The sequence below is a fragment of the Esox lucius genome, chromosome 17 (assembly GCF_011004845.1).
Source record: "Esox lucius isolate fEsoLuc1 chromosome 17, fEsoLuc1.pri, whole genome shotgun sequence".
Taxonomy (NCBI): Eukaryota; Metazoa; Chordata; class Actinopteri; order Esociformes; family Esocidae; genus Esox; species Esox lucius.
In genome coordinates, this window is record NC_047585.1 from 38,004,752 (window position 1) to 38,016,252 (window position 11,501).

At 41.2% G+C, this 11,501-nt stretch overlaps 1 protein-coding gene across 2 annotated transcripts; it reads left to right on the forward strand.

Moving 5' to 3' along the window:
• The first annotated feature begins 5,174 nt into the window (after positions 1 to 5,174).
• Positions 5,175 to 9,837, forward strand: tpgs2 (tubulin polyglutamylase complex subunit 2). Of its 2 annotated transcripts, none has more exons than XM_029114333.2 (7): positions 5,175 to 5,406; positions 5,607 to 5,686; positions 5,805 to 5,892; positions 7,938 to 8,075; positions 8,278 to 8,391; positions 8,572 to 8,735; positions 9,333 to 9,837. In XM_029114333.2, the coding sequence occupies exons 1-7, from the start codon at positions 5,331 to 5,333 to the stop codon at positions 9,549 to 9,551; spliced, it is 879 nt and encodes a 292-aa protein (XP_028970166.2). In that variant the 5' UTR covers positions 5,175 to 5,330; the 3' UTR covers positions 9,552 to 9,837. The 2 variants fall into 2 exon arrangements, with proteins under 2 accessions (XP_028970166.2, XP_028970165.2); XM_029114332.2 differs by having other exon boundaries at positions 5,178 to 5,406; positions 9,330 to 9,837.
• The last annotated feature ends 1,664 nt before the right edge of the window (positions 9,838 to 11,501 follow it).

An 11,501-nucleotide genomic window follows, 5' to 3' on the forward strand; every position in this document is an offset into this window, starting at 1 on the left:
CTTCTCACTGTTCTTCATATTGTTGTGTATGATGTATGTAGAAAAGCTATATATTTAAAAAGGATAATTTAATCATTTTGAAGTTGCGCCTAAGAGAAGCTGCCGGGTTACAAATGTGTTAACTAAACGCTAGCTAACGTTTGCAAGCTAGCTAGGATAGCTAATGTAGAGGACAGGAACATTTTAGTTTACCATGTATGTTTTCTTACTAAATCTGTTATTGCTATGAGTCAAAAATTAAGTATTGAGATATTAATGAGAATACATAACATTTCTCAATAAATCTCTAGGCACCCATCAAATAGGGCCTAGCTCCCTCAAACGCAGGAAGATATTTTTGCCGGACCGAATAAGCCGAGCCGGCTAAGAAGAGCGAATATCTTTTACTGAGTGCGTCTGTGAGTGAGTTAAACAGTGTAGTGTTTAGAGAAGCAGACTTGTGAACTATAGGTCTCCTCGCAGGAGAAGCAAAGTATGCATTATGAATTACTCCGTATAGGTAAAAACTTTGCTGGCCGAAACTGAATACGGTTATATTGTGACTGTTTCTTGCATGGAATTGTTCATCTTCAGTCTCGCTAGGAACTGCTATATTCTTATGATTATTCCTAGGAAGTTAGTAGATACTAGTAAGCCTATTACTGGCTAATAAGCTGTTAAAACGGCCAGTGGCAAAAGCAATACAGTTCATAGATGCTATTTGTGGTGGAGGTAAACTTAATAAGAAACTTAGGTTTAACACAATCCTCAATGGAGTCTAGTGACTGCTGAACTATGTAATGCCGCGGCGTAGTGGTTAAAGACGTGCCTTTCATGTGGAAGAGTTGGAAACTTTTGAGAGCAACAAGATTTATAAATTATTTCTGGTAGATTCCACGATTCTCTCGTATTTTCACTTGATGAAAAAGTTAATTATCGTTGCCTTTATTGATAGTTATTGTATAAATGTCATTCACAAATGAAAGAAAAAAGTATGTTGTTTGGCAATAAAAGACAAAAAATACCATCTTATGCCATGAAGGATAGAGACAAGAGGCTATACTGACACCCGGCAAATGTACAGCTCTGTGGTGTAGTGGTTAACAGCACAGCCTTTCACGTGGGTGACCTGGGTTTCTTATCTCGAGGTGGCAGAACTTTCTATTGCGGGCCAGCTGAACTAGGCTTGCCTGGTTTCTTGTTTCATCAAGGGACAAAATCTGCTTTGAGAAAAGGGAATACTGTTGTAAAACTTGAATCGACAAGTAGGTCAACTAATCTAGGAAGATCTTCAATGGAAGCAGTTGCAAAAAGGCCTAATTTAGCTCTTATTCCAGTTAATTCTATATCCAGAGAAATAACCAAATAGGTAGATCAGATCAAGTATAGCTGATATTTTAGACTGGAGTTCTAAATGGAATTTCCTCACTTGACTTTAAAAGCTTTAAAACTACAAGCAAACTGTTTAGATGAAGTAAATGCTATTCAGATAAGAATTTCCTGAATATAGCCTCCAATAAAGGCTTTTCTGATCTTACTGTGTTCAGAGTAGCAATGCATTTCTAATGTTAGAAGTAGCTTCAGGAGTCTAGGTCCTACCGTAAACAAAGTTGTAGTCAAATAGTAACCTAAGTTGAAGAGGTGTGAACCCCATAGTCGAGTTTATTCTGATAATATTCTTGAATGAGGAGCCTTAATCATTGTTGTCACAGATGAACTTGGACAACACTGTAGACCTTAAAATGTATGTCTGTATGTGTGCATAGAGGGTTTTGTTATCACATAGTGGCTTTAGGAGACAACACACCACAGTACCATGGGAACCAAAGCTGTGCCTATACTGGTAACTTCCACAAACAAACCTCTATGCACAGACCTCGCACAACATACATTCTTTGAACTTCATTTATTTTAATACATATCACAATGGGAAAATGCTTTTTTTCAATAAACCATACTTCTAGATACTAGGAAGACATAAAAGCTTGCTTTGGCAACAGCTGATGGGGATCTTAATAACATCCTAAACCTTTAGGTCATGGACATTCAACGCTTGCCCTCTTCAACTTTTTGACTTCTTACATTGTAAAGACTTCTTACATAGTAAAGACTTCTTGCATAGTAAAGACTTCTTACATAGTAAAGATAGCATTTAGACATACAGGAAAAACTACAACCAGGTGTCAGTTGTAGTACAGCGTGGTAGCACAGAAACAAAACAAAAATAAATATATATATCGAGGGAAGTCTGGGCATCCCTGCTTAGACTGCTGCCACCGCGACCCGGCCCCGGATAAGCGGAAGAAGATGATGATGATGATGATGATGATATATATCGTTGCCTTTATTGATAGTTACTGTATAAATGTAATTCACAAATGAAAGAAAAAAGTATGTTGTTTTGACATGAAAGAAATGAATACATTCTTATGCCATGAAATGAAATAGACTCGCTATTCTTATGATTATTCCAGTAAGTTAGTAGATACCAGTAAAGCTTATTACTGGTATCTATTAATATGCGGTTAAAATGGCCAGTGGCAAACGCAATACATAGCCGCTATTTGTTGTGGAGGTAAACTTAGTAAGACACTTTAGTCAGTTTAACTCTATCAATGTCCTTCACAAATGGCCAATTAACTATTAAAACAGCCATTGGCAAAACAGGATTTGTTCAGGATAGAGACAAGAGGCCAGCAAATGTACAGCTCTGTGGTGTAGTGGATAACGACACAGCCTTTCACTTGGGCCACCTGGTTTCGAATCTTGAGATGGCAACACTTTCTATTGCGGGCCTGCTGAACTAGGCTCGCCTGGTTATTGTTCTTATCAACAATTCAAGTTTGGAAGCTCCAGATCCTCGTTGAGAACAAAATTACATTACAACGGTCAATAGAAACCAAAATCACCATCAGATTGAGGGCAGGATTCAAACTCACACCGAAAATCTAAATAAACAATTGAAATCACAGGCTGTTCCAACTTCTGTGAATTTCTTCACGGCAACTCATAATGTGATTCAGTAGTGTTTATGGCCCCACGTGCCTGTATGCACTCCCAACAATGTGTTGGCATGCTCCTGATGAGACAGCGGTTGGTGTCCTGGGGGATCTCCAGCAGTTCAGTGAGAGCAAGTACTACCTTGCGAACTACACAGCATGTAATATACAAACTGCTTTGTTTATCTTAGGGGGAAAAAGTACAATTTGGGGTGAATAGTATGCCATCATGGATAAGGAGGGGCGAAGGAAGAGGAAGAGGAGTCCTTCGAGGACCACAAGAGCCGGTGGACCAGGAGGTGACAGACCCTCTTCCCGGACGCAGAGCCCAGCCCGGAGCTCCCTGTGCCAATACCCAGTCTGGTACTTCCAGTGCTGGGTCCATGCAACATGGCTGCTGCGTCGATCCCCAGCCCGGAGCTCCCAGTGGGATGACCAGCCATTGCTGCTACCCCCCCCCCCACCCCTGAGCAGTCCAAATGCACTCACTGGACTGGCTAGAGAACTGTGAGGCTTTTGGTTTTTGTACACATGCACTTACAGTTCTGCTAAAAAGCCAGTAAAGACCATCATTCCCTCTTCTCTCTCTCTACTCATCCCTTTCCCTCACTTTTTCTCTCTCCATGTTTTATTTTCACTTTCCCCTCCTTCTCTCGTTTCCTCAGATTCACACACTTTGGATTATTTATACCAGTTTACTAATCCAGGATGTGCCTTGTAACACTGTGTTCTGACATCCCTCATTTGTGGCCTGTGATATCAGACTGGACACAAACACGGTACTCTGTCAGAGAGGAACTGGAGGGTAACATGGGGATTGGAGCAGCCATATCCTGATCACCCAGAGAGATTTGACTGCAGTCAACTGGTACTTTGCAGAGAGGGTCTGACAGGGCACTGGGTGCTGTTACTGGGAAGTACAGAGGACTGGGAGGGGAATTGCTATAGTGACATACAAAGGAATCCTCAGGACAGAAGATGGTGATCACACAATACAATAACAAGTCCTGTTGTCTGAGGTGGAGTGGTGTCAGTTACATTGCCTGCAACAATAATGTAACAACTAACATATCTGTCTCCCATTATTATATTTGGTGAGGGAATTGATACTTTAAATTTGAACTCTGTGACTTTTTTCCCTTCTTGTTTCCTTCTTTCATATAATTAGATTCAATGTAATTGCCATGCACGTTTTGTCACTTCTGTTTTCGTCTTTGTTAGAAATCACAACTAGCTGCAGACGGGTAACAAAGTGAAGGAAAAAATGACATATAGTGTCACAGTTATGATCAGCACGAGCCGTCTGAAGAGCTTCAATATCCTTGGCATAGGTTCTATGTTTCTCTGGAACTCTACTGGAGGGATGGATCCATTTTTTACAAAAGATATTCCCTCATGTGGTGTTTTGATGATGGCGGTGGAGAGTGTTGTCTAACATGTTGGTCCAAAATCTCCCATAGGTGTTCAATGGGGTTGAGACTTTGTGACTGTGAAGGACATAGCAAATTATTCATATCATTTTCATACAAATCAAACCTTTTAGTGACCCCTTGTGCCCTGTGGATGGGGCCATTGTCATAATGGAAGACCCAATAGTGAACCCTCTTTTAAAGTCAGTTAGATCCTTTCTTTTTGGCATCTGGATCCAAAATCAAGGTAGACTGGGCCTGCCCAGCATTTTTATAATTGCTTAATTGTAACATGCAGTACACAGGTGTGGAAGCATCTGCTATGTTCTTCCACTCATTTATTCAGGTTTCCCTTGAATCTTTTACCCGTTTGTAGCTCTCATTTATGAAAGCTGTTGAAAAATGTGGTGCCTTTCAAATAATATATTTTATAGAATTAAAATTGTATAAAAAAGGCTCTCTGTATTTTTCTGGAGAATATAAAGGAAGACCAAACAGAATATGATGAATAGGCTTTTCAATGTGATATTAATGAACATAGTAGGATTTGAAGTGGTTCAAAGCAGTTTGTGTTATTTTGCAAGTATTAAAAAATAAATAAAACTGAAGACAATATACACTGACACGTATTATTAAAGTTTTATTATTATTGTTGTATATAGGCAAAACACCTTGTTTTGACCTTCAACTCAGGTCCGCTATTTCTGATGAAAGGCAGTTCTCTGGCGAACACAAACAGTATGTGAAAGTTATGGTTACGCCTTTTCTCTGCTGTTGTGATTCTATTCGCTAATCTCATAGTCAATCACAAGTAGCGCATGCTGGTATATACATTTTTCAATGTTATCTGTGATTAGTAATCTCCGGTTATCTGTGTCTACTTCAGACGAGAAATGGATAAACGGATCATTTTAACATTTCTATTGTGATTGAATAATATGAAATGGAGGAAATAAAGGAAGGCTTAACATGTAAAGGGGTTGCAGAAAGGCTAACACTTGGCGTCACTAGAATGCTTGGTAAGCATCCTCTTTCGCAGGCTAACGTAGTTAGCATTGTATCAATCATTGGTGTGGATGTTGTTGCGTAGTGGTTGGCTAGCTAACATTAGCTAGTCATAAAGTCTGTTTTTGCAACACATTCTGTTAACTAGCTGTTTGTCTATATTTCCTTGCCGATGTGGTTTGCTAGAATTCTCATAAGTGTCATATTGCCACAGAGAGTATGCCCGGGGTAATGGACGTGCGTTTTGTGGAGAGGGAGCCTGCGGAGAAGCGATGCCTACAGTCATGGGAACAGGTGAACACATCCCCCCTTTTTCAGTCACGCCTGTGCGGTGAAAGAAAGGAGACGAGGCCCGTGGTACTTGTTTCGGAGTGTATGCTGTGCTTTCAATTATTGTGTGTGCATTTCACAGAGAAACGCCTGTGTTCTGCCTGAGGACCTCAGAGACTTCTATCTCACAACAGACGGCTTCACCCTTACCTGGAGTGCCAAACTCGAGAGTAGGTTTCCCCAACTGTGATGTACTAGTGTTTTCTTTTAGTAACTGTGATCGATGGTATTGGTCACTGATCCAAAACAGTCGTTAATTGTTTTTGTCAGGTCAAACCTGGGAAAATGAAACTAATGCACTGATCTGGATATGCGTATTCGAGTTTGCTAGCCAACGCAAATGGCTGGTCCTTAATTTGTGGTTCTGAACAAACACCTAGAATCGATATTTTCAGTATCACTCAAAACAGCCTTGTTTGGGTTAGTGTTCTTTTCCATATTCGTTGTGGTACTTTTAACAGGGCTCTTGTCAAAAGTAGTGTGGCAGCTCGACTTGGGACGAGAAACCAACCACACATTCCAATCGCTTATTTTCTTGATATTGTTTATTATTGTAAGTAACCTATACAAGGGAAATTCGAATGAAACAAGTCCACTAAGATGCTGATTATTTGGGCAATTGATGACTATAGTAGAAAGCAAGTTTATTTATATTGCACAATTCATACACAGAAGCAATTCAATGTGCTTTATAAAGAAAAAGAGAAACATAAAAATACAGTACTAAACAAACTAATTAGTGGTAGTTTCATGTGTAAGAAACAAACTGGTGCACATTGTTATTACTGTGTTGTGACGATTATGGTGGGTGGTTTCTTTTTATTCAATGTATATTTAAACAACTTTTTGGTAGTTGGTAATTGACATTTTCTACAGTCAAATCTAGGCCAATTTTCAAGAAAGATTCTTTATAGAGTTGAATTTTCTATCTTTCAGTGCACCTAATAGAAATGTGTTCTCAAATAGGGTGGAGCTTATTTTGAGAAAGTATATTTAATTAAAGAAATGGAAATAAATGAACAACTACATACAGTGGGGAGAACAAGTATTTGATACACTGATGATTTTGCAGGTTTTCCTACTTACAAAGCATGTAGAGGTCTGTAATTTTTATCATAGGTACTCAACTGTGAGTGACAGAATCTAAAACAAAAATCCAGAAAATAACATTGTATGATTTTTAAGTAATTAATTAACATGTTATTGCTTGACATAAGTATTTGATACATCAGAAATGCTCCTCTGGATCATCCAGGTGGTCATTGGCAAACTTCCGATGGGCCTGGACATGCGCTGGCTTGAGCAGGGGGACCTTGCGTGCGCTGCAGGATTTTTATCCATGACGGCGTAGTGTGTTACTAATGGTTTTCTTTGAGACTGTGGTCCCAGCTCTCTTCTGGTCATTGACTAGGTCCTGCCGTGTAGCTCTGGGCTGATCCCTCACCTTCCTCATGATCATTGATGCCCCACGAGGTGAGATCTTGCATGGAGCCCCAGACCGAGGGAGATTGACCGTCATCTTGAACTTCTTCCATTTTCTAATAATTGCGCCAACAGTTGTTGCCTTCTCACCAAGCTGCTTGCCTATTGTCCTGTAGCCCATCCCAGCCTTGTGCAGGTCTACAATTTTATCCCTGATGTCCTTACACAGCTCTCTGGTCTTAGCCATTGTAGAGAAGTTGGAGTCTGTTTGATTGTGTGGACAGGTGTCTTTTTTACAGGTAACGAGTTCAAACAGGTGCAGTTAATACAGGTAATGAGTGGAGAACAGGAGGGCTTTTTAAAGAAAAACTAACAGGTCTGTGAGAGACAGAATTCTTACTGGTTGGTAGGTGATCAAATACTTATGTCATGCAGTAAAATGCATATTAATTATTTAAAAATCATACAATGTCATTTTCTGGATTTTTGTTTTAGATTCAGTCTCTCACAGTTGAAGTGTACCTATGATAAAAATGACAGACCTCTACATGCTTTGTAAGTAGGAAAACCTGCATAATCGGCAGTGTAACAAATACTTGTTCTCCCCACTGTATCACATACAAATTTTAAAACAATGATGTCAGAATTTTTTTTTTGGGGGGGGGGCTCAATCTGTGTTTAATTCAAAATAATATCTGGCAGAATGTCTTATCATGGTTTGTTGGTTTTTACAAGGGTATTTATTTTTGTATTTGGTAGTTCTCGCTTCAACACGCTTCCTCTATTTCCCCAGAGGACTGTGTGCCTTTAGGATGCATGGTGCTCAACAGTGTGTCCAAACTGCGTCCTCTGTGCCAATCCATGTCCATGTTCTCCCTCCCCAACGCGCCCTCGCTGGCTGATCTGGACTGGGACGAGGACCAAGCTGAAGGTGACACCACCACATTCAACTACTCTAATGTTGGGTTACACTGAGTTGTTTTACTACTGGTTCTTTTTCAGATATGGGACATTGTGTAGAACATGGGGGGTTTAAACTGATGTGTCATGATATGGACAGGTCTACTCCGTTTATCTTAGGTGGACCCACACATACAGACACAAGAGTGGAATTAACACATTATTTTCCTCAGAGCCTGAGTCCGGGCCAGCTGAGCCCCATTTTGATTCCAGGAGCCGTATCTTTGAGCTGGACCCTTGTTGTGGAAATGGCAAAGTGTGCCTGGTCTACAAAAACTGCTTAAAAGGTACTGTATATGCATACGTTAACATGAAAGTGTTAGATTGTATGATAATTTCAACGTTTCACATCCTAATTGATTAGTGAAAAGGACACAAGACTGTTGACCAGTGAACATGAATGAAAATGTGCACCACATTTCTTTGCATACTTCTGCTCTCCCTGTTCCCGGAACATTTGGTTCCAGGTGTGGTGGCCCAGCAGTGTGAGGTGTGGTTCCTGGACCGTTCTCTGTACTGGCATTTCCTGACGCCCACCTTTACCGCTTACTACCGCTTGATGATCACTCATCTGGGCCTGCCAGAGTGGCAGTACGCCTTCACCCCCTATGGCCCCAGTCCTCAGGCCAAGGTAATGCAGTGTCCCTCTAAAACAGGCCTGTCCTCATGACAAGGTAATACGGTGTCCCTCTAAAACAGGCCTGTCCTGATGACAAGGTAATACGGTGTCCCTCTAAAACAGGCCTGTCCTTATTACAAGGTAATACAGTGTTTCCCCACTAGAAGGGGCTATTCCTCAGGCAAAAAGATGATTCACTGCATATAAGTTAAACATTTATTTGATTGTCTCTTTCACTTTACAAAATAATAACTACCATAAAAGTGTTGTATTCAACTACCAATGTTTACTTTCTTGACTGAAGCGCTGTCATTAGGTCTAATCATTTGTTTTATTTCACTGCCGCCCTCACATACATTGACCAGGTCTCACTGAAAATTCCCATTTCAGTAGTTTAACTGAATTTTATTGTAAAATGATTTACAGGAAGTTCATAGAAATGTACCTACTTTTTTTAAATTTGACATCTTGCAGTGAGGTTTAAAACAATTCGGTCTCATGAGAGCGATTTCTGTCACCAGGAAAGCTGGATAGGAACACATTGACAACAGGAAACGTCGGTTTGGTTTATGTTCCAATGGTGCTTGTGTTCCCCCCCCCCCACAGCAGTGGGCTTCTCTCTACCGGCCCCTCACATTCCACAGTGAATCCACTGTGGCCGATCCAGCTGGGGAGCCACCAGTCAACAAGCTGGACCCCAGTAAAGCCTTCCGGAGCAAAGCCAAACTGCCCGCCCCCAAGAAGAAACAGTCGGCCCAGGGAGGGGGCGGGGCCACTGCCAAGGGCCTGGGGGGGGGCTCTGGGAGACAAAGTGGGAGTAGACGATGAGGGTGAGGAGACTCACCCCGTCCCGCCCAAAGAAAGACATCCCCGATGGTCTGTGGCAATGTTCCTGTGGATTGGTTGAGTGGGTGACGAAAGGACATTTAGGCCTTTTTTGCTTTGCCCTTTTAAGTATTGACGCTGATGTTGTATGTGGTAGCAAATGGGGCTACGCCACTTGGCTTTCTGGGTAATGGAAAGGAACTAGTCCCTGTGAAGCCTTGTGAAATAGTTGATTGTGTTCCCATGGCTGAATGTGTATTTATTAAAACATGATGTTTATCAAAGTCAATCCAGATATCCTGCATTGTCCTTCTCACAGGCACAGCGCTCAGATGTTTTCTTTCCCGATGCTAAGGAGGATCTTGATAAATACGTGGGGGGGCTAAGAAAGCAGTTGATATTCATGAATTCAGAGTTATAAGGAAGTTCTGTTATTTAAAATACAAAAATGCTTGAGGGGGCTGAACTGAAGCTATGCAGATTTGTGACATGGCTACAACCCCCCAGCCCCAGTGTAGTGTTGTGCCTGCCCTCTCAAATGGGTTTTACAAAATGACTTGGAAATTGAGCCAAAATGAAAAACACTTTACCATCGGATTTAGGATTACACACTTCCCTATTTATTAAGATCTGCAACCCTCCCTCTATCTTCAATAAGCTGCTTGACGTTACGCTAAACAGTCTCATTCACCCTTAAGCCTTGGATCCAAACAGAATTTGTGCTTTCATGTTTCACTAACGTTTGACCACTCAGTCTGGACAGCCTGTGAAAGACTGCTACCTGGACTGTCCAGAAAGGGACCAGGCTAGTGTCCTCTCACAACTACTCAGAACCTCTTCAGCCCGTCTGGTTGTTTTTGGCGCAGTCACTTTATATATTTGTGTTGCCTGTATAATGCATACAAGTCAATTGGTTGGTGTCGTTACTGTAATAAAGGGAGTAGATGGTCCCAGCCGCCAGGAAGGAGCCTATCAGCTGGCAGATTACCAGATATGCACATGGTGAATGATACAGCCGCATTCATGTGAGCCCCTAGCATAAAGAATTCAAAAACACACGCTGTTTCTTTGATGTTAAGTTGATCTGTGGTCATGCTGTAGGGCGATGAGTCGGAGCAGCACCGTACTATTCAGTCAAACTCGCACGGATGTATTTACGCGGTAGCTGTTTTTCTAGGAGTCATATTAACTCATCGGCAGGCCTATAGCCTACCTGCAACCACAACCCAGGAGATGCCATACTCACAGGTTTGTTTTATATTTATGTGTTGGCCCAGTATGAATTTTTTAAATTAAAATATGGCATAAATATTCCCATGGCAGCATTGAGTGAATCCCCAGCCTCAAGTTTAAAAAAAACGGTGGCGTGTTGTTTTTTTACATACCTGATACCTTTCTGCCAATTTGCACTCCCATGGCCACGCCCAGGCCAAAGCCAAGGTTGATACTGAAGGATTCAAGGGAATGTTTTGCATTCTCAAGAAGTTTTTCAGGGGCCTTTGCAACCTGTCACTTAAAGATGCAGACTGGGACTTTAAAAAAAAAAAAAAAACGTCCCTTTTGGGCTAGATGTGTAATATGTATCATACTGAACCTCAGTTCATGATATTTCATGTTTGAAAACATGTGGTTTCGATGAAATAGGGCAGATATCTGTACGTGACATAGTAAACTCTTTTCAGGGACCCCTTTTGATCCGACAGTGTCACGTTTACCTCCAGTGGCCAAACACATAAGGTTCAGTTGAACTTAAACAGCCATTACCAACTTCAGCCACCTCTTGCTAAGAAACTGGAGGAACCAGCTAAAATCAACTGGAAAAAAGTGACCTCCTTTCATTACTAATTCTAAAAATGCAATCAACATAGGCCTTAGGCGAATGTGATTCTTGCGCGTACAGAATGTTACATAGTATGTAGGTTACTAGAGTAATGGCCTACTTCCAATCCACAT